We start from the raw sequence: 21343 nt of genomic DNA, 5'->3' as shown, positions 1-21343 counted from the left end.
GAGCGTCAACAAAACGCCATCTTCTCACCGCATCTGAGTGGAGAAAATTAGGCTATTCACGCCGCCCGGATGAAAAGAAAATTCCAACTTTGTTCAGATGTTTGAATATTTGAATCGTTGTTAAAAGAGTGATCATGAAAGAGATTATTTTATCTTTAAAACAAAAATATGTTTGAACAGGTCGTCTTAAATATTTAACACTAACGGAAGCAAACAGGGTATGGATGCCCGATTTGTTCTTTTCCAACGAAAAGGAAGGTCATTTTCACAACATCATCATGCCGAATGTGTACATTAGAATTTTCCCATACGGATCAGTATTGTATAGCATTAGAATATCGCTCACACTGGCATGCCCAATGAATTTAAAACTATATCCGCTGGACAGACAAGTTTGCTCACTTCGTATGGCCAGTTGTAAGTAGAGAAAATAATATTGTAGAGCTTTAAGTGGACATAACTGTGTGTGAATTTAGATGGTTGGACTACGGCTGATTTAGTATTTTTATGGAAAGAAGGTGATCCGGTACAGGTTGTAAAGAATTTACACCTACCACGATTTACGTTGGAGAAATTTTTAACAGATTATTGTAACAGTAAAACGAATACAGGTACAATGAGTTATAACTCTTTCGCAAGCGGCCACAATCCTAAAATGAATATTCTTCTATTTGCTACCAGGTGAATACAGTTGCTTAAAGGTGGACCTACTGTTTAAGCGCGAATTTTCCTATTATCTCATTCAAATCTACATACCATGTTGTATGTTGGTAATCGTATCATGGGTTTCATTTTGGTTGGACCAAGGAGCCGTTCCGGCACGTGTTTCATTAGGTAGATAAAGTTCAAATTAATCCATTTAAATATTTAAATTCTGCTCAAAATTTCGATTCAAAACCGTAATTTAAACCAAACTCACGGTGGCACTTATCTAAAATAAATTAATTGAATCAAAGGCGTAACCACCCTTCTGACAATGGCCACCCAGACATCTGGCATCAATGCATCCTTGCCACCCGTATCATATACAAAAGCTATCGATGTATGGACTGGTGTATGTTTAACGTTTGTGTTTGGGGCGTTACTCGAATTCGCTCTGGTCAATTATGCTTCCCGTTCAGGTTTGAGGAGTTTTATGATTAAAAGAATCATACTAAGTGTTGGTTAATTTTCGTTCTTTTTTGTTCTTGGAAAACACTGTTAACTCATATCATTTCGGTATACCGTTTATAGCAACGAATAAATATGGTACGTTGGTTGAACACAACTTACTTTTCATTTTGTTCATTTTTGTAATTTAAATAAAAGAGAAAATGAGTGAGAACAATATTATATAATAGTGTGGCCGATGTCATGTTTTTCATAGCCGAGTTCATTATCAGTTTTTTTGAAATAAATATTTAAACAAACACGATCCGGAATCAGAATATTCACAATTTGATTTTGTTTGTTTGTTCGATTTAATTTCCTTTCAATTAGTTTTGTTTAGTTCGAGCGCATTTTTCAAGATAGACAGCAGCTTTTTCGCTTTGACCTTTTAGCAATGTATCGAGATAGTTTTGATTTTACAAGCATTTAGTTTTCACAGAAATTTCCTTTCTGTGCCAGGTGCTCCGCTTTTTAGTACCGAATACATTGCTGATTTTAAGTAGTAAACCAAAAAAAATTTACTAGCGAAAAATTTCTGCCACTGCTTCGATCGGAGAGACAAAAGCTCAGTTTTCAATATTTATTCTGTACTTCCGACTTGTTGTTTTAAATGCATTGCCAATCTGCAAGGTAATAAATTTGTTTTGAAAGTGGATCTGGCCCCGTCTGAGTTATTTATTAAATTATTTATTAATTGATCAGATGCCCAAGGAGCACACGTGAATAGTCCAGGAAGGTCGAAAAAATGTGTTTTTTGTCCATGATTTACTGCGGCTACAGACGATAACACAACATAAATTTGTGGATTTTCTAAGAATCTTAATTCCACTTTATAGAGTAGAGGGACAACATCCACTTCGTACGAGAAAAACGTCCTCTAGGCCTGTCTAATGTCAGCAACAACTGATATCTAAACTGAAACATTCACCAGGTGCGAAATATCACTTCAAAATTTTCGGTTTTTAATTCAAACATTCTTTCCGTGATTTTCTAACAACAGTTAAGGGCATATACAATATCCTTGACCCGTAACTCCTGGACTATACTTGTGAAATGAGCCTCTATACAAGTGTCTCCATCGTCAACCTTTTTAACCGTCTAACCTTCAACACTAGCCTATAAGCTTGTTTGGGCATAAGTTGGCTGACCTTCAGAAAATAGCTCCGAAAGGAACAGATCCACTTCCAAAAAAATCTCTCCGTACCGTTTACAGAATGTGAATATTTACTTAAAATATTTGATTGAAAATTTTTTAAATGCCACTTCTCATCAGGCCACAGTGGCAATAAAACTTCTGAAAGTTACTGAAGATTTCTACCGGTCTTAATATCATTAAAACATTCGTAATTGATAGTTTGCGGTACACTCCACTTCCCGAACTTTTCTTATTTACGATAAAAGCAGAAAAGCGGCTACTTCAGAAACTAAAATTGAATGAAAATTCCGTTTCTGAACAAGCGCTTGAGAAATTCGTATGCTCTTTGGCTACGTAAATTGCTGACAAATGTACTCGAATTTTGTAGGTGTTTGTGATGATGACACTTTAGCGACTGACTGAAGAATTAGAAAATATTTTTTATTTCAATGCAAAATGAACAATTTTTTTTTATTTGAATCTGAAGATGTAGTGAAGACATTGGTGGGAATGTGACATAAATTATGAACTTTCATAACACTTGTGATGCGTTACAACGATAAATTTTAATAAAAGAAAATTTTTTTGATTCAGAACAGAATACAGAAGATACAAAAGATAATTAGGAATAGAAAAACCAACGATGTAACGCAATACATTTTCACAAAATCGATTTTTTTTAGCACACACACACATACATATCTTTTGTTTTTGATCCTATTTTCCACATATAAATTTTGTGCCATTTTTTTGGTAAATTGAAATTGATTGGCACAACTTTGAAAAGGACCACTCATGTCACAAAATTTTTGACCAATTTTTTGAAAGTTAATTTTTTTTTCAACATCTTCACATTGAGATTGATTTTAATTCGGAAATTATCAAAAAAAAGAAAACGTATTTTGACTCATTATCTATTGTACGATGGACGATGATATTTTAAAGAAAAGACAAAAAATAATTAAATTTATATGAGATAACAGGCTGATATTTCTTTATGCTTTACGAATTTGTAATCAAATTTTCATTAATAGCTTGTGATAAAATTAATAATGTGTGACCAATAGATGCAGTTTGAAAAACTAGAACGCACTCTGTTGATGCTATTCGTACAAGCGAAAAGAAGAGTTGCTAGAGACCTTTGTATGAAAATTTTTATGTTACAAAGGGGTTGGTAGTTAGAAAATCCTTTCAATTGAGACAAAATAAACATATTCCAAAGCTCTTGTACTAGTCGTTCGGAGAGCTTTCATAAATTTTGGAACTTAGGAAACTTTGGCCTTCATTGTAAAAACTTGAACTTTTATTAGAATCCATTCGAAGTTCGAAGCTCTACCAAAGCTCATTACAAATTCGATGTACGAAATCTATACAGTAATATGCCCACTGACAAAATAGCTCTTATGTTCAAGTGTGACAAGAATGTTGACATCTATATTCCAGCGGGTACCGGTCTTAGATCTTTCCAGCAGTAATTGGAGCCAGGAATGCGTTCACCGTAACGTAGAACAGAACAGATCCAACATAATCATATTTATCTGTTCAGACAGCCAAGCAGCTCTAAAAGCATTATCTTCGTGCAAATTCAGGCTCGAGCTCTCGAATAGCTTAATCACGGACACGGAAAAGAAGACTCTTCAGCTAGCTCAATCAATTACGTCAATTACTAATAGACCCATTCGGAGGCCTCAGTGCGTATTCGGATCGTGATAAAAAAATAAAGTTGATGTCGTTTCGGCTTAACATTCTTAACACAAAATTACTATTCCAGATCTGTTATGCCGTGTTAACAAGGAAAATCAGAATTTGTCATTTGTGTGTTAGTTCTGGAGTGTATTACAAAGCTTTGATCGTCCTTTGTATACAAAAGAAACTCGAACTCTTCAAAATATCGTGTTCTTGGAAATCGGATTAGAAAGTCTTGTACTACCGGTCTTCATAAAATTGATGTTTATTTCGAAGAAGCCGCGCTTTAAAAGCTTTCCATTTGAATATTAATCAATTAGCATCAAACTCACAGTTTAGCTACAACAATTTGTGAGAATAGCAACAGCAACGGCATTAGTCTTCAACTAAGTTATTATACTGCAAAACAAATGTAAAAAAATGTCTTTTGAAAGCACATTATTGGTTTCATAATTTCAACAGCAACACACAAACGCTATAGACGACAGTTGAACAAAATTTGAATAAAAATCAGCATCACAAACGGACGGTTCATTGCAAGAAGTCAAAATTTGCTCATAATCTTTATTGATTTTACCATACAACTTGATTGAAACAACTTATGAGTTTTGTTCTCGCCAACGGTCGTTGGTAGCGTTTGTGTTATTTGTGACGAAGCTGCATACTAATCAAAAACAAATGGATTACTTAATCAACAATCCAGACGGTTACTCAATTTAACTGTAGATTCATTTTAGTTTCTTAATTTTAACCCAATAAAAAACTAATTTCTTTTCTGTTTCTCATAATTCCTTCATCCAACTGTCGGCATCATCATCATCAATATAAAATTAGATTTGCCGTGCCTGATGAACGAAAACGACAATTTTTTTTAAACAAAATTTCTTTTCTTGTTTTATGTTACCGTATTACTTCTTGGTTTTTGCAACAATATATTATTGGATCCAAAAAAAAAAAAAATTCTTGTAAAACTATAATGTGCATGCTTCACACAATTCACAATTTACCGAAAATATGCGGATTGGTACCATAGACTTGCATCGTGAAAACATGAAGAAGAAGCGACGAGAAGTGGAACAAGCTAGTTTAGATGCAGCATCGGATTTATTGGACACAGATAGCAATGCGACATTTGCAATGGTATTATTTTAAATATCTTTAATCAAAACAAATGTCTGCCATTGAGATTTCTAATTGAAAATATCCGTCCGGACAGAAGCCGTTAGTACGTCATCCCGGTGATCCGTTAGCACTGGAAAAATTAAGACAATGTGAAATTCATATGGCTCCACCGAAACGACCTAATTGCTGTAGAACTTGGTTATCGAAATTTCCAACCAGGTAATTTTTTAATGAAAATTATTTTCGCAATTTTTTCTTTTGTGCTTAATTGGTAGTAGTCTAGTTATTCCATTGTTTATTTTGCACGTAACATTACGCAGAGAGAGAGAGAGAAAGATGTTTTTTGACATATGTGACGTTTGCAGACCAAGACAGACCAGAAAATAAATGCTATTTGTATAAATAACTATTTCATGCCGAAAACTTGCTTTTCGGTGGAATTGCCTATTTTATGGGTTGAAAACCAAATTAACACCTTGGCTCAGTGCTTCTTTTGGGATTTCTAAAATATCTAAAATATTTCCGAAAAACTCCGAAAAAATTCTGATTTAAAAAAAAGAATATTTCAGAGCTTTTTCGGAATTTTTCATAATCAAAATTCCGAAAACCAGCCGTAAAAAGGTATAAAAAGGTTCATACGAAACCCGGTTTCTATTGGAAATTTTATTTCTAAAAATTATGAAAAAGTATTCCGAAAAAATGACAGGTTTTTTTTTGAAGTTTTTCAGAATTTTTCTGAATTAGAATTCCCAAAAATAAGCCTTTCACTAAGTTGGTATAAAAAAGATCCCACTAAAAAAATTGTTTAGTCCCCAATTGTGCCCAGATCTATATCAGGTGGTACATTTGCAAAACCACACTGACAAAAAAGAGTTGAAAATCTTACCTGTTGCAGGTAACTTTGTCTCCAGGTAATCTATTTTGTCTGCTACAGCTGTATGTTTCATATGGGAAGCTACAGCTGTGGCAGCTATTGTAGGTTACCTGGAGACAAAGCTACCTGCAACAGGTAAGATTTTCAACTCATTTTTGTCAGTGCATCGCGAATGTGGCATCAAAAGCTCAAAACGCGCGTTACACTTTAGTTGGAATGTTTTAAATTAATTATGGGATTGTCCTGCATAATTAGTAACGATAATCAGTAGCTGATTAAGAAAAGTAAATAATGAGAACGTCCCAACGAATTTTTCATTTTGACAACTGAAAAATGTCATTCACTATGACACTGTGGAACTTACAAAAAAATATCGCATAACCAAAGCACCTAGCAGGGTAATAGAGGTTTTTACACGTCAAATAGAGTAGTTTTTTGATACCAATAATACCATTAGCAGCCTTAATGGTAATTTTGCAATGACATTATGAAAAAAAAGGTATGGAAATATTCGCATACTTCGATTGAAGTAGTACTCTATTTTTTTCTACTACCCTGCTAGGTGCTTTGGCACAACACTATTTATGGCTTAAAATTTTACAATCAAATTAGATCTTCAGATTTAATGATTTCTGCGAATGTTCTTCACAGATCTGTAGGCAATTCACCAGTATCTCGACAAGTTCACATTTTTCGTTTAGGGTGCTTACTTTGTCTTTAATTTTTCAAATGCTGAGACCCATTTCCGTTTCCTTTTTTTGGTTTTAGTTGAGCGTTGACCAGCATTATTTTCGGGTCTATTACTTCCATCGATCAAAATATTAATCGGCTGATTTCCAATCCTGTACATCAATTTGTTAACATGCGTTTTACTATGTAAAGGATCATATTACCCAGACCCTGTCATTATTTTTGTCTTTGTTATCGATAACAGATTTATGTATGAGACAGCTCAACGTATCTTTACCTTTGCGTTTGTAGGAAGCATTTCTATTCGTCGAACTTTGTGTAGAGTTGAAAACTTTTTTTTACAAAAAAAAATATTGCCTTTGCACGTAGAATGTTGATTTTTCTTAGAATGAAATAGTTGTTCATAATACTTAACACTGCAAATGGACATATGGCATCAGATAAGCCCACTGTTAGACTCTTGTGGTCTGGTAAAGACGTAATTGAGATTCACCGAGAAACATGCATTTAGAATTCTTGAAAATAAACCTACCTGAACCCGAAATTAATGAATTTTGTCTGGTGGTTTCAGGTAAGCTCAGGTTCAGGTTCAACTGCGAATTTCGGAGCAATTTGTCATGTTAACTTGAACCAGACCCGTATTTACTAAATCTAAAGTGATAAATTTCTTGTTCAGGTTGAACCTGAAATCGGAATTGATAACGATGAGGTCTAAACAAGGCTTATTATTCGGAATTTTTCGGGAACTCTTAGTAAAAAGAGTTTTTGAGAATATTTTTAGAATTTCTATTGATCTCTAAGATTACAAATAAATTCTGGAATTTAAAAATTTTTTGGGATTTTTGGAATTCGAAGGATTTTTAAGGATCAAATTTCTGAATTTTCAGAATTTATTAGTTTTTGCAAAATCATCAGAATTTAAGAATTGAAATTCTGAATAATAAGCCCTTCATGTCAATCTGAACTTGATCGCAGAATTACTTTTGAACCTCCAACTATTCTAATGAATGTGCAAGAATAGAAAGGGTCGGCTTACTGTGTACAAAGTGAAATTTTTATTACGCGAGTGTTCTACTTCTTAATGCTTGTTTGATTTTTTTGTACAATTCCTATGTGTGTAAGATCGCTTTTTCCAATTAAAAAAATCAACTTTTTCTGTACTAAATCGAAAATACTTAACTGAATTTGCTTAATTATACAACGAAGGACGAAAGGTCGGACAAACGTAAAAGGTTTTTTGAGCGAAATTGAATATTTTTACGTTTATCCATCCTTGTCGTACGATGAATTTATGCATTTCTATTTAATTCTAATTTAATATTTAAAATATTTAATATATGTAATTCGCAATGCTGTATAAAAATAGTCGATTGTTATTTTCTACTCGTAATCTTGCACATCTTGAATATTTTGTTATTATACTACACCCATATTTGCATTTTAATATTGTGCATTCTTCCAAAATGAAAGTAAAAAATGATTTCAAAAAATTTGTTTTTTAAATGCAAGTCTTGATCGATGTTTTGTTGAAACTAACAATCTTGCTATTTTAGTGCTACATTTTAATCTAAATATTTATCTAAGTCATTGTTCTAGATCTAAGAGAATCGACGTTATATCGAGAATAACGTTTCCACTCGTATTCGCCCTATTCAATCTGGTCTACTGGAGCACCTATCTCTTCAGAGAAGAGGAAGAAAATTAAAAGTAAAAACCACCAAATCATACAGCAACATAAATAAAATGACATTGAATTCATTAAATATAAAAAGAAAATAATAGTCAAGTACAGTGAGAAATTATTAAGAAATTATAAATTATGAATTTGAAATCAAGTTTTAATAATGGACACGTATAACATTACCTAAACTAAACTCACATCCAATCACAACTTAATAAAATGAAAATGAAAACAATTTCCTCACCATTTTATACACATTGATTCACACACATCAAAAAATGAAAAGTTTTTATTCAAAAAATGAAAAATGTTACAATTAGAAATGGAATGAACCACCCCCGCCCATTTTAAAACGGCATATTAGTTATAAATTAATTTAAAAAAAATCAATTGTGTTTAACACAGAAAAGACAAGACAACACCTTCGTAAACTGCAAACCAAAAACCTAAGATATAAAATGAATAAATTTAAGAAAATCTAGCAAGTATTAAAACTCTGCATGAATCCCCTATAAACTCAATATAAATGCATAATAATAACATGGCCGGTCAAACAAATATATTTATTTAAAGTTCGATTACCATCAGATTTTCACCTTTTATAATGAAAGTGTTAAGGCCAGGCGAGTGACTGTTTTAACTGCATTATATGGTCCCTATACTCTGGACCACCAACAAACCGAAACCAGATTTCACCAGATTTCCGAACAATTGAGATCACAGTCCTATCAACAACTTATGTGCGCATTTCTTGACTCAATACATCCGTATATTGTTAGTGGTAGGGTTCAGGGGAACATTGTGTTTTGAACCAGAATTTCTCAGGTGAGAGCATTCAAGCACCTCGGCAATATTTCAATTACCCACGCGTAGCCTCTCACAGAAATATGGCCAATTTTTTGGGAATATTTTTCCTAAATTTGCTAAAATATCCCAAAAATTGTTGAAATTTTTCCGAAATTTCCCAAAGTTTTCACAAAATTTTCTGAAGTGTACTGGTTTCTTGTCCAAAATTTACTAAAAATTGTTAAAATTTTCCGAAGCAAATCTCGGGAAATCTTAGCAAATGTTGGAAAATTTAAGCAAATTTAGGAGAAATATTCCCAAAAAATAGGCCCTGCACAAGGTATCCACAGGCTTGTTATTTATATGATCCCAATAAGTCACTTCCATCAAAATAAATTAGTTTTTCCGGACCGATAGACTCGCTCGAATGACGGCAAAAATTTGCGAATCATTTTGCCAATTTTTCTTCAGTTTCTTTACTTGAAACCATTACGGTTTCTGACCGACCATGCACATATTTAAATAACATACAGGGTTCCCGTTTTGATAAAAATGAAATTATATAGTGATTGTTAATTATTAAGGAAAACAATAAAAAGAAGAAAAAATTTAAATCAAATTTATCGAACTGTTACAAACGGTATAGAAGGTTTTATCCGCATCAAAATACAGATTTCGAGTAGCGGTATTTAAAGCGGTATATTATGCCTAATCACTGGCTTTTCGCGAATGAGAATGTTTGTTCATGCAAAGGTACACTAAAGTTAGATTTCCGATGTGTTCCATCAATTGTAAATCAGAGATAGTAACAGATTTGGTTTGCTAAAAATCATTGAAACACAGGCATAATGACGAGCGTTATCTCTCAATAATTACAAACATTGGTAGGTCGTACATACTGAAGAAAACAGGACCTACTTTTAGAAAATTGAGTTGCTAGGTTTGCTAAAATTTTAAGAGATTTTCCAAAAATTTGCTTCATTTTTCCAAAATCTGTAAAATTTAGGAAAAACTTAGCAAATGTTTTTGAATTTTTTTTTTTAGAAAATCTAGCAAATCAATTTTCCAAAAATATGCGCTGATTTATTAATTTACCTCGAAGGTGAAAGCACCACCATAATTTGTGTTCCGTACATTTTCTAATCTTGGGCTCGATAAAGCGTTTACAGAAAAGTGAAATGCAGCAGAAAATTCGTACTTTTGTAAGATCAAACATTCGTAATTGCAGAAAGCCATTTAAATGCCATTTAAGATGTGTATATCAGACGATGGTATCAACAATTTGCTATAGTTAATGGAATGCAAAAGATTTTTGATTTTTTTTGTGGAAAATAATTAGAAAATAAATTAATGTTTCGTGTAGAAATAGATTTACTCACACTGTGCACACTGCAGAGTGTAAAAGTTTTTTTTTTCAATATTTCTGAGTTTACAATAATTTTTGTATAACAAAAACCACCAAAACGTTTTTCCAAAGCCTAAGTAAATTAAATAAGTTTTCGAACCAATTTTTCAACAATGATTTAATCCAAAAACATCGAAACGGTCAGACCCCATTCAAATTCGGAATGGAAGTGTTAGTATATTACAGTTCCAGTAAATTAATTTCAATAGCTGTTCATCTATTGTAATCTATCTATAAACTTAGATCTTATCAGAAAAGTGATTGTGTTGTTTCGATAATCTATATAATGAACGCACATAGACTTCGTGGAAACGTTAGTGTATTGATTTACGTAAAAAAAATGAAAAGTCTGCGAAAAACTTGATTTGATTTCGATTTTTCGAATCTAATTGATAATGAAAATTAACAGAAATCGGTTGTGTTAATGAAAAAAAATATGAGAAAATTCAAATAAACCTTTAAAAAAACTGTAGACACTCGTAAGACGAGTAGGATTGAGAGTGGGATAAGAAAGAAAGAAAAATTCAGCCGAGAACTGCAAGAAATTTCATCTCTTGCTTTTTCTGTTCTATCTATATTGGGTTATGCCAACGAAATACTATCAATAGCTAAGGAGCCGACGTTCTTCAGCTGGACTAAGAAAACAAATGAGTTTGAAGAATACAGATTTCCAAGTTGGAGCTACTGTTTGAATGTTATAAGAAAGTGGATCGGATTCGGATAGGTTCTCGTTTCTTTATCCTTTAAGTTTTGGGTTGAATTTTGAAAAATTATCTACCACTACTACCAGGTTAATTTGCTAATTTTATTTCTGAAAAATACTGAAAAGTCGGACAAATTCTGAAAAAGTTACAAAAATATTCTAATTTTTTCGGAGTTCTTTTCGGAAAGTTTTCGGAGTTTTTCTTTTAAAAAAATCATAATTTTTCGAAATTAAAAATCCCAAGCCTTGACGTCTACCGACCTCCGTAAATTCAAAGGTCTCATGTAAGACACGGGGCCACTATCGCAAAATTGTCAATAATAAACACTTTGGTATTCAACGATGCCGAAATCGTACGAAAATTACGTATCCTCATCACTACTTACGACATTTTGTAATTACTACCCCAACAATCTGCATTACCCCTATCATAGCTGCTATGCCTCTATACTCTGGTACCATTTAGTGATTTTTAATGAAACTTGTTTTTGTCGCTTCGATCAAGAGTCAGAACCTTGGCTGCAAAAAGCCTTTCAAAATGATCTACTGCTGCTTAGTATGTGACAGCAGTTCGACGACTCTACTTTTATTCGTCGTGATCGTCCCATATGTAACGTGACAATAAATTTGATAAAAAAGTCTTCTGTTCACATTGTTCTAAGAAAAATGGTAAGTCGTCTAGAGTATGGCATTCGACGTTGTCTCACAAAATGTCTATTATTCTTACTCTAAAGGATGTTGACAACTCTACCGATCTCGATTTGACGCTTGACACACGGAAATACCTGCTGTACAATGCCAATGAGTCTGACGTGAAGTTCATGTTTAATGTAGTTTCAACTGGTGACTCATCAAGTTTCGAAGTGTTTATCTACGCCCACAAGCGTATTTTAAGCATTGGCAGCTGTGTGTTCTCCAAAATGTTTAATGGGTTAATGGCTGCCTCCTCGTCTTCCAGTGACAACACAATCTACATTACAGACATTCCGATTGAATGTTTTAGGAACATTCTGAAATTTATCTACATCGGTGTCGTCGAATTTAATATGGGAAACATTGTGGAAGTCATGTATGCTGCCCATAAATATCAAATATGCAAACTGGAAACGATGTGTTGCGAGTTCCTCTACGAAAATCTCCAAATTTCCAATGTTTTGGAAATATACGAATTGACGATAATGTTCAACAACGACATAACGAAAAGGTGTTTGCAATGGATTGATGATCTGTTCGCTGATCTCGTCAAATGGAACAGTTTCATGATGTTGAAAAAGCCAACGCTTATGGATCTGCTGAAACGTGATACTTTAAATATTCGCGAGCTGGACTTGTTCAAGTCCGTTTATAAATGGGCCGAAAATTACTGTACAGAAGCATCCACGGAACCAAATGACGAAAATTTGAGAAAAGCTGCCGATAATTTCACTCACATTCGTTTTCCTACGATGAATTTCAATGAATTTGCGGAATGTACCCGCTACGGTTTAAATATACTGACGTCAGACGAGAAAATCGACGTATGGGACGCTCTTTCGAAAGTACAGCCCAGCACTCGATTCAACTCGAAATTTAGAATTCGGTCCGCTACAGCATTCAGAACTTTTGTTTTTCCTAATGCGGGAGCAGTGTACTGCGAAAATGGAAGGTACTCGTTTGAGTTTCACGTGAGCCGTATGGTCTTCTTAAATTACATTTCCGTCATACGAAATTGTTCGGTCAAAATATACGAGAAAGATTCAGGAGAAACGCATTACGCGAAGGGCAAAGAGTGCGCGATTCAAGTGAACCGTAAGCAATATCTTCCATACACATTCGTGCCGCATGTAAGTTACGCCATCGTAACGGTAGAGCACTTCCAAAGTCACCACAAAGCACAAAGCAATCCAGGTCATTTCAAAAGTTACACTGAAATGCACCGATATTTCAATAGTGTTTCGAAGATGAGTTATTGTAGTTTCGACGAACATAATCCGTTTGTGTTTCAGGTACCACAATACTCTCTCATTAAAATGATATCATTCCATACAAGCAAATTTAAATAAAATCATCCAGTGGGCCACCACATGACTATTGATAGGGTTGAGTTGGTAAAGTTATATGATGGAATGGGTGGGAAGAAGAAAAAAACGAAAGATGAACGGGTTTCTCTGCTGTAATTTTCAATTTCAGATGTTTACGGAATGTATGATTAGAAGTAATGTTTTACTAAAGGGACAAGATTAAAAGAAAATATTCAGAACTAATTAAAATCATAAATTAAAGAAGCAAAATAATGTATAGTGTCGTTTCTATAATTATGTATAATTGAACAGACCGGCGTATCCAGCACAGTTATTGGAAATTGACTAAATTGAGTTAGTAGCTCTGGCTATCAGAAAGCATAACGAAAACCCTGCTGCTTCAAACGACAGTCTACAGAAAATTTTCACTGACTGTGCTGTATTATTATAAAAAATGATCGTAAAAAATTAAAATAATTTAAAGAAACAAAAAAAAATAATTAAAATTAAAGAAAATGACTTATGTAATCATAATTTTATTTATTATGTTTGTATTGAAATGAAAATATGATGTAAAAAAATATTTTATGAAAAAATTAAAATAGAAAAAAAAACATTAAAAACTGGTTCTGAACTTATTTGGATGGACAGTGTTGACACTGAAGCCCCTTACAGACCTCGGCTAATTTCCCTACGAAACTATCTAACACACATTATTTCACTAACATTCTAGCCTTTTAGACTACCACGAATTTTCATGAATTTCTTTGCGATTTTTGCATTTTAGAAAAATCGTCAAAATTTGCGAAGATTTTTCAAAATTCTATTTTCATAATTACAGTGAGAGGCAGTAAAATTTCAGCATGAATTTGATTCAGCTGATCATCAGCTGATCGTCACATACAATCACTGTTTATACTTGTGTATACGATTGAAGCTGCTACACACAAGCGAGTGGTAGTAGTAAGGCCGTATAAAGACTCATAATCTCAGGGGTGGATCGTAATAGTACAATTAGAAGTACACAATTGTACTATTACGATCCAATGTTTATTTTGATGGTTGGGAAGTTAATATGTTACCGAGCCGAAGAAAAACATTTTTGTTTTGAAAATTTGGGAAATTATGGGAAAACTGCAAAAAATATGTGAAAATGGTATCTTAAACATCTGTTGCTGGTAAAGAAGCTGAAGGCAACTGAGCACTTTTGATTGACATTCCACAATAAGCTCGCTCAAAAATCTACTTACGACAAGTTGTATCGACTTTAGAACTCCAGTAGCTTTTGTGATACTAATAAATGTATGGGAATTGAGACTGTGAGCCGATTCTTATCGTGTTGCTATTATTGTGTTAGTTTCTCCAACATAATTTATTTACGGTAATTCCAGCTAATTTGTGACTGTTAGAAATATTTTCACCAATTGAAATGCGATTTCGGCAAACCTTGACCAGACGCGTCGTTTAAGCCCCATATTAGGTCGGTGGCCGAAAATCTCGGGAACCATAAAAATGTATGCTTGTATGCTCAACTCCAACGATACTACAGTCGTATGTTGTTTACGAAATCAAATGTGAATGCGGATTTATATACATTGGAAATACCGAACAGTTACTGACTAACTAGAATCTACCAACACAAACATAACATTTCCATCCAGAACGCAAACCATAGTGCACTATGTGACCATGCAATCAACAACAAACACACACCATTATGGGAAACTGCAAGGGTCCTGCACCATGAGACCGTAAAAAAGAAACGAGAAGTGTTGGAAATGATCATGTCCGGAGCGGATAACTTCCAAAAAAAGAACGAAGAATTTTTTTTGAGACGCGGCAACTACATATAGCCGAACATTTCAATTTCTACCCTTTGGTTTATATCACCACAAAACATATTCTATCATATTCTCGCTTCAAATACGAGCAAAACGAGCTATCACTCGACTATGTAGGTTTAAAATTGCCGGAGATACATCTTTTTGAAATTGGTCACTTTTCATACAAAATACACCAAATTGACTTTTCCCAAACAATCAAAATCTTTCAACTTATTCTGTATGTTTCTATCTATCTATATATCTATCTATCTATCTATCGACGGTCGATCTCGGAAACTAGTCAGCCAATCTCCATGAAATTTTGTAGGAACCTCAGGGTGGGCATAAAAATGAAAATGTGATACGCCATTACCCCAGGAAAAACCAGAATTTTGTTTTATTGGCCTCGAAATGGTTTCTGAGTGTGGTTTTCGAGGGTCGGGAACGCGTTTTCGGCTGTAGCTTAGCTGTATTGAAACCTACAGAGGCGTGCGACCAATCAAATGAAAGGTATTCGTAACACGATTCGAACAAAAAAATATTTAAAAAAAATCGGGGCAGATTCGTTTGAGCTCGAGTGATTAGAGTGACCAAATTTTGAGCTACTCGAGCGTAGGATGAAAGGACTAATATTTTTTTGGGTTATGAAAGATAGAGAGTTACTTTCTTCGGCAAAGTCTCAGAGTTTTACGAGTAGAACAGAGGGGCATATGTGAAAAATGTCGAAAGTTGGAAATGGGTGGGTCAATTGGGGTTTTGGAGATATTTCTTGAATGGTGGCAGATAGAGAATTACTTTCTTCGTCAAATTTTCGAATTTCGTCCAATTTTCATTAAATTTTCGAATTTCGTCAAATTTTCGAATTTCGTCAAATTTTCGAATTTTGTCAAATTTTCGAATTTCTGTTATAAACTGTTATAAAAAGCAGTGTTATCCCAACAAAAATCTCTTCGAGAAATGTGTGACGCAGTCTTTGAAGTACAATTTCTAAAATGAATGATATCGCTAGAGTTGACGCTTTCAGCTTTGTTACGCAGAAATTAAATTTCGCCCAATTAGTTCAAACAAGCTGGCTTAGGTTTTCTCATCATCTGCCAAATAATTTTTACCAAAAAAATTTTTACTGGAAACAACCAAAATTTTACCAAAAAAATCTGCGTTGCATGTGGCAGATAAATTTTCTTGCAGGTCTGTTCCTGAACATCTGCCACTTTGCGACGCAGATTTTTTTGGTAAAATTTTGGTTGTTTCCAGTCTAATTTTTTTTTGGTAAAAATTATTTGGCAGATGATGAGAAAACCTAAGCCAGCTTGTTTGAACTAATTGGGTGTAAAATTTAATTTTTGCGTAACGAAGCTGAAAGCGTCAACTCTAGCGATATCATTCATTTTAGAAATTGTACTTCAAAGACTGCGTCACACTTTTCTCGAAGAGATTTTTGTTGGGATTTCAGTTAAAAGAGCTAAAAATGCAGTCAACAAACAAACCGATTCGATCATGCTTTCCGCTTACAGCAATTTAATTCAATCAAATTCAGCCGCCAATTAATAATTCAAACACTCAGATCATGATTTTAAATCCGGTCATGTTGGTCACGATAAAGTCCTTTGTTATCACTTCTGTCCGAATTCTGCACAATCATTCAATAGACGTGCAAAGTCAATTTGTTTGTTTACACTGACCAACAATGTTTCATTGTAGTGATGAGGTGTAATTGAAGATTAAACTCATTAATTTAGTGTCTTATTCTAAGGTATTAATTGATTGTTGTAAATTAACGTAAACAAATGTGTAAAATTACGAAAAATTGTTTTTTCAGCCATTGATGATGACCTCGAACTGAGTGTCGAAAAATTTCTGGCAAATAAAAGAATCTGAGCAACATCGAATAAAGTTTTTAAACAATAAGATCACTGTGACGGTTCATCAAACTCCACTAACAGCGGGAAGCGCGAGATCAAGTTGGCAAATATATTTTTATGTGTCGCCAAGACATCGTAAACAGACATTAGTCCGTCCTCGATTCGAAGCTAGATCTGTTTCTCCAACCGCATCGACATCAACGACCAGCCAATGCCGCAATCGATCGAAATCAGAACTTCATACAAGCAAAGCGCGGCTGTTATGTAGCGTTGGTAACTTTTTCACCGACAATCGAGAAAATGCGGCAGTGATTGCAACGCAAATACTAAAAAAATTAAAAGAAACGGAAACTTTGAAAATTTGATCTAATCGAAAGAAAGCAGTAGGATGATCCATCCTTGAATGATCTGTTTGTAGAGGATTTTTTTTGTTGAACTTATGTTTGGATGGTTGAATGAGTTTTCATTGATCATGATCACAATGGATCAAAATTAAGACAGTTCCTAACTAAGAATAGGTGAAACTAATTTTTATAAAATTGTAATTGAACAAGACTCAAACTTTTGAACTTTTTGTTGGTTTTAATTTTCTTTCAATATTCAACACAGAAGGAGCTATAAAAACAGTTATACAGTCTACTTGTATGGTTCGATTCGAATTTATTTGAACGATTCGAATTACTCTCAGAATCACAAACTATTCCACTCCACTCAATAGTCAATCACTCAGTCATCATGGCCCTACGTTAGTGAAGGGCCGTGACGCAAGTCCGTTCACACTGAAAAATTTGACAAAAAATTTTTTCCGCAGGACTGAGGAACATATATACACGAATTTTTTGACTTTTCCCCCTTTGCTCCTACTACCCCAAAGTATTTTATTCGTAATCTGGGCGTCCATACGAGTTCAACGAGCTATCACACGCCTCATAAGGTTACGATTTGGCCGAGATATTGAATTTCAAAACTAGAAAATTTGAAGAAATTCATTTTCATACATTTTGAAATTGATGAATTTTACCAACCCTTGTCACTCTGTCACTCTGTTGCTTTGTTACGGCGAAACTTTTTAATTTACCGGTGGATTTGGCTGAAATTTTCAGGGTATGTTGAGGACGTAATTCTAAGAAACTAATTTGAAGGAATTTTTGTAAAAGCTTATAATTTCGGAGCTATGAGCGTGTTAAGCTATTGAGCTATGGCACCGATAACTCGGAAAATATGGCAGATAGAAAGTTCGTTCAAAAGACAAATTTATTGAGTTTCAGATTTCAGTCGACACGTGTTTCATGTTTTTCCTAAAAAGTCCTCTATTTGGGAGCTACGAGCGTTTTAAGTGAGAGCTATGTCAGCCATAACTCGGAAAATATGGCAGATAGAAAGTTCGTTTGAAAGACAATTTTATAGAGTTTCACATTCTAGTCGACACGTGTTTCATGGTTTTCCTAAAAAGTCGTCTATTTGGGAGCTACGAGTGTTTTAAGTGCGAGCTATGTCAGCCATAAATCGGAAAATATGGCAGATAGAAAGTTCGTTTAAAAAACAATTTTATAGAGTTTCACATTCTAGTCGACACGTGTTTCATGGTTTTCCTAAAAAGTCACGTATTTGGGAGCTATGAGCGTTTTAAGTGCGAGCTATGTCAGCCATAACTCGCAAAATACGGCAGATGGAAACCTCGTGTAAAAGACAAAGTTATAGAGTTTTAGATTCTAGTCGATACGTATTTCATGGTTTTCCTAAAAAGTCGCGTATTTAGGATCTATGAGCCTTTTAAGTGCGAGCTATGTCAGTCATAACTCGGAAAATACGGCAGATGGAAACCTCGTGTAAAAGACAAATTTATAGAGTTTCACATTCTCGTCGACACGTGTTTCATGGTTTTACTAAAAAGTCGACTATTTGGGAGCTATGAGCGTTTTAAGCGCGTCAAATTTTCGATTTTCGTTAAATTTTCGATTTTCGTTAAATTTTCGATTTTCGTCAAATTTTCGATATTCGTCAATTTTTAGATTTTTTTCAAATTTTCGATTTTTATCAAAGTTTTGATTTTCGTCAAATTTTCAAATTCCGTCAAACTTTTCGAATTTTGTCAAATTTTCGATTTTCGTCAAATGAAAGCTGGAAGGTAGAGATGAAAGAGAAAGTGATACAGTTTTGTAATAAGAATATTTTCGTTAAAACTACACAATATGATTGTCTATTATCTGCGACCAAATTCTAAAAAATCACAACTTACAAAAGAGCTGATATCGCCCAAAACCACTTACAGTGGAGGTGTGACGCAAGTCCTGTTGTCCACTTACAAAAAAATTGATATCGGTGCCACTTTTTGACGAAAAATTTTTTTAATATAATTTTCTTCCTAAAGTTTTTCTGGTAAGATTTTTGTTGATAAAACTTTCGCGTACTTTCCTCATCAGCTGCCATTTGTGACGCATACCTTTTGCGTGTCGAATCTGTAAGCGTCACCTACACCGATATCAGTTCTTTCGTAAGTGAACAACAGGACTTGCGTCACACCTCCACTGTAAGTGGTTTTGGGCGATTGTAAATTCATAGAAACACGACAGCTTGAGGAACTTGTCCCAAAATTCTCGTTCGGATCTTGCTACACTACTCTCTAGGTATACATACAAATGTTTGGCAAAATCAAAGATTTTAAATTTATTTTACAATGACACTCTCACTACATGATCAATGAACTCTCATCCGGAAGCCAGAAGGTTCTCAGCCACATGCGATCGAAATTTGAACAAAACCGGTATTTCGGCCAGACGTGGATTGCCATTCGTTTCCAATAAACGAATCCAAGACAGTAGCGAATCCTTTGTCGATGTACCGGTTGCGCATATTGCATAAATCGTGCCATCGCGTTGTTCGTGTACCGATCGACGGACAGCGACTTCCTTCTTCTTCGAACTAGCCCAGCCAAATTTGGTGAAGGATAAATTGCTAACATCTGTAAATAAGGGAACGAAGTTGGATGAATAACAGCTGCAGAAAGCGAGTTGGGTGCGAAAAGTTAAGGTCGTAACTAAAGGCAGGTTGAGTTTTCAAGCTATTGAATTTTTCCAGACACCCAATCCTCCCTATGAAGTAGCTACAGTAACTTAACACCATCCCTTTCCCATGAATTATCGAACTGTCACCTAAATAAACGATTACACTTACCATCATCATCTTCGTCCTGTGCTTGGTTCTCAGGGTACTCTACCGGATCGCCTTTTAAGATAAAATAATTTAGCGACTGATTCCGCAACCATATTAAATTGGGTCCCTCGATACGCAAAGGCCTGTCCACACTGTGCAGAGCTAAGAGTTTCGATTGTTCTTGACTCATTCCACTTACGATCCACGTTTCGTCGATAGAGGATTCCACTTCACTTGTATCGTACACATCCTGAAAACAGCGAATTCCCAGTTAGTGGCCAGAGTGTTTGTTGTTTTCAAATTAAGAGTGTCATACCACATTTGAATGTAGATCAACCGTACACATTCGGGTTACGGCCAGTTTAGCTAATTCCAACGCATCATTGGGTACAGGATTGGGCAGTGGCCATGGTGACGAATTCTTGAATTTAGGCATCCAATACATCATACGCATATATTTCAATGTTGGATGGCCACGACGCCCGAACGTATTTAGTAGTATGTCCTGCATTTCAAAGTCAGGCATTACACCTATAACGGGTGAACAATATTATAGCGGATGTTGCAGAAGTAACTTCAATCACCTCACCATTATCTTCCATTTGTTCCAATAGATCGATCATGCATTGCTGCTGCTTCGGATAATGCATAAACTCGGCCTGAAATATATTCCTCGGTATGAACTTCTCTTTCGGCATGACATTCATCAGCGCTTTGTACACTTCAATGTCCCGGTGCACGCCGAAACTTTCCATGTTCTTTAGCGCTGCGTAAATGAATTCAACGTGATTTCGGCGATGAACGTCTCGATCCAGGAATATGTCGACCATAGTCAGGTAGGAGTTTTTGGTCTTATCGGCAATGCTATCAAATGAATCTCGGACCATCAATTTGTTATCGAACACATCACTTTCGGTCGTCTTCTTCTTATCATCACCATCTTTGCTGGTGTTACTGTCATATCGGATGGGATAACATCTTTCACTTAGAAATAGACTGCGTCTTGTCAATGCAGTCACTTGTTGTCTCAAAAAATTCATAGCAGACTCGGTTTAAAAACTGAATTTCCTTTTTGTAATGTTTCAATTCTATGACATTGTGTTTGTCCTATACAATCGGCTTCTCTTGACTGTGTGGCATAAACAATTGTAATCACTAAAATCGCTGTCGCGAACTGTCAAGTGTAAACAGCTGATTGCCAGTTTTGAAGTGAAACATTCTGATACCAACATAAGACAACCAAAAATTACGAATGAAAGGAAAATGTCAAAAGA

At 34.6% G+C, this 21343-nt stretch overlaps 3 protein-coding genes across 13 annotated transcripts in view; 2 read left to right on the top strand and 1 right to left on the bottom strand.

Annotated features, from left to right (window-relative positions):
- The window catches only part of LOC119085256 (glutamate-gated chloride channel), a 33742-nt gene extending 24021 nt beyond the window's left edge, over window positions 1-9721 (top strand). For 4 of the 11 annotated variants that reach the window (XM_037195593.1, XM_037195594.1, XM_037195595.1 and 1 more), the window contains 8 exons: window positions 181-417; window positions 477-611; window positions 682-834; window positions 957-1121; window positions 1234-1248; window positions 5004-5110; window positions 5187-5311; window positions 8241-9721. In XM_037195593.1, coding sequence (XP_037051488.1) covers window positions 181-417; window positions 477-611; window positions 682-834; window positions 957-1121; window positions 1234-1248; window positions 5004-5110; window positions 5187-5311; window positions 8241-8361 — 1058 coding nt within the window. In that variant the 3' untranslated portion in view covers window positions 8362-9721. The remainder of the gene's footprint in view (window positions 1-180; window positions 418-476; window positions 612-681; window positions 835-956; window positions 1122-1233; window positions 1249-5003; window positions 5111-5186; window positions 5312-8240) is intronic. The other 7 variants (XM_037195598.1, XM_037195601.1, XM_037195602.1 and 4 more) reach the window with 3 other exon arrangements.
- Window positions 9722-10788: 1067 nt separating this feature from the next.
- On the top strand, window positions 10789-13708 carry LOC119085257 (BTB/POZ domain-containing protein 2-like). Its single transcript, XM_037195605.1, has 2 exons — window positions 10789-11900; window positions 11966-13708. Exons 1-2 carry the CDS (start codon window positions 11898-11900, stop codon window positions 13271-13273), a joined length of 1311 nt encoding a protein of 436 aa, XP_037051500.1. The 5' UTR covers window positions 10789-11897; the 3' UTR covers window positions 13274-13708.
- Window positions 13709-19558: 5850 nt separating this feature from the next.
- Window positions 19559-21265, bottom strand: LOC119085265 (evolutionarily conserved signaling intermediate in Toll pathway, mitochondrial). Its single transcript, XM_037195616.1, has 4 exons — window positions 20659-21265; window positions 20386-20600; window positions 20091-20319; window positions 19559-19878 (listed from the first exon to the last, which is right to left on the bottom strand). The coding sequence occupies exons 1-4, from the start codon at window positions 21107-21109 to the stop codon at window positions 19625-19627; spliced, it is 1149 nt and encodes a 382-aa protein (XP_037051511.1). The 5' UTR covers window positions 21110-21265; the 3' UTR covers window positions 19559-19624.
- Between the last annotated feature and the right edge of the window lie 78 nt (window positions 21266-21343).

Source organism: Bradysia coprophila, unplaced genomic scaffold, assembly GCF_014529535.1.
Source record: "Bradysia coprophila strain Holo2 unplaced genomic scaffold, BU_Bcop_v1 contig_94, whole genome shotgun sequence".
Classification (NCBI taxonomy): Eukaryota; Metazoa; Arthropoda; class Insecta; order Diptera; family Sciaridae; genus Bradysia; species Bradysia coprophila.
The sequence above is the reverse complement of the archived record's forward strand: the minus strand, read 5'-3'. Positions and strand labels throughout refer to the sequence as shown.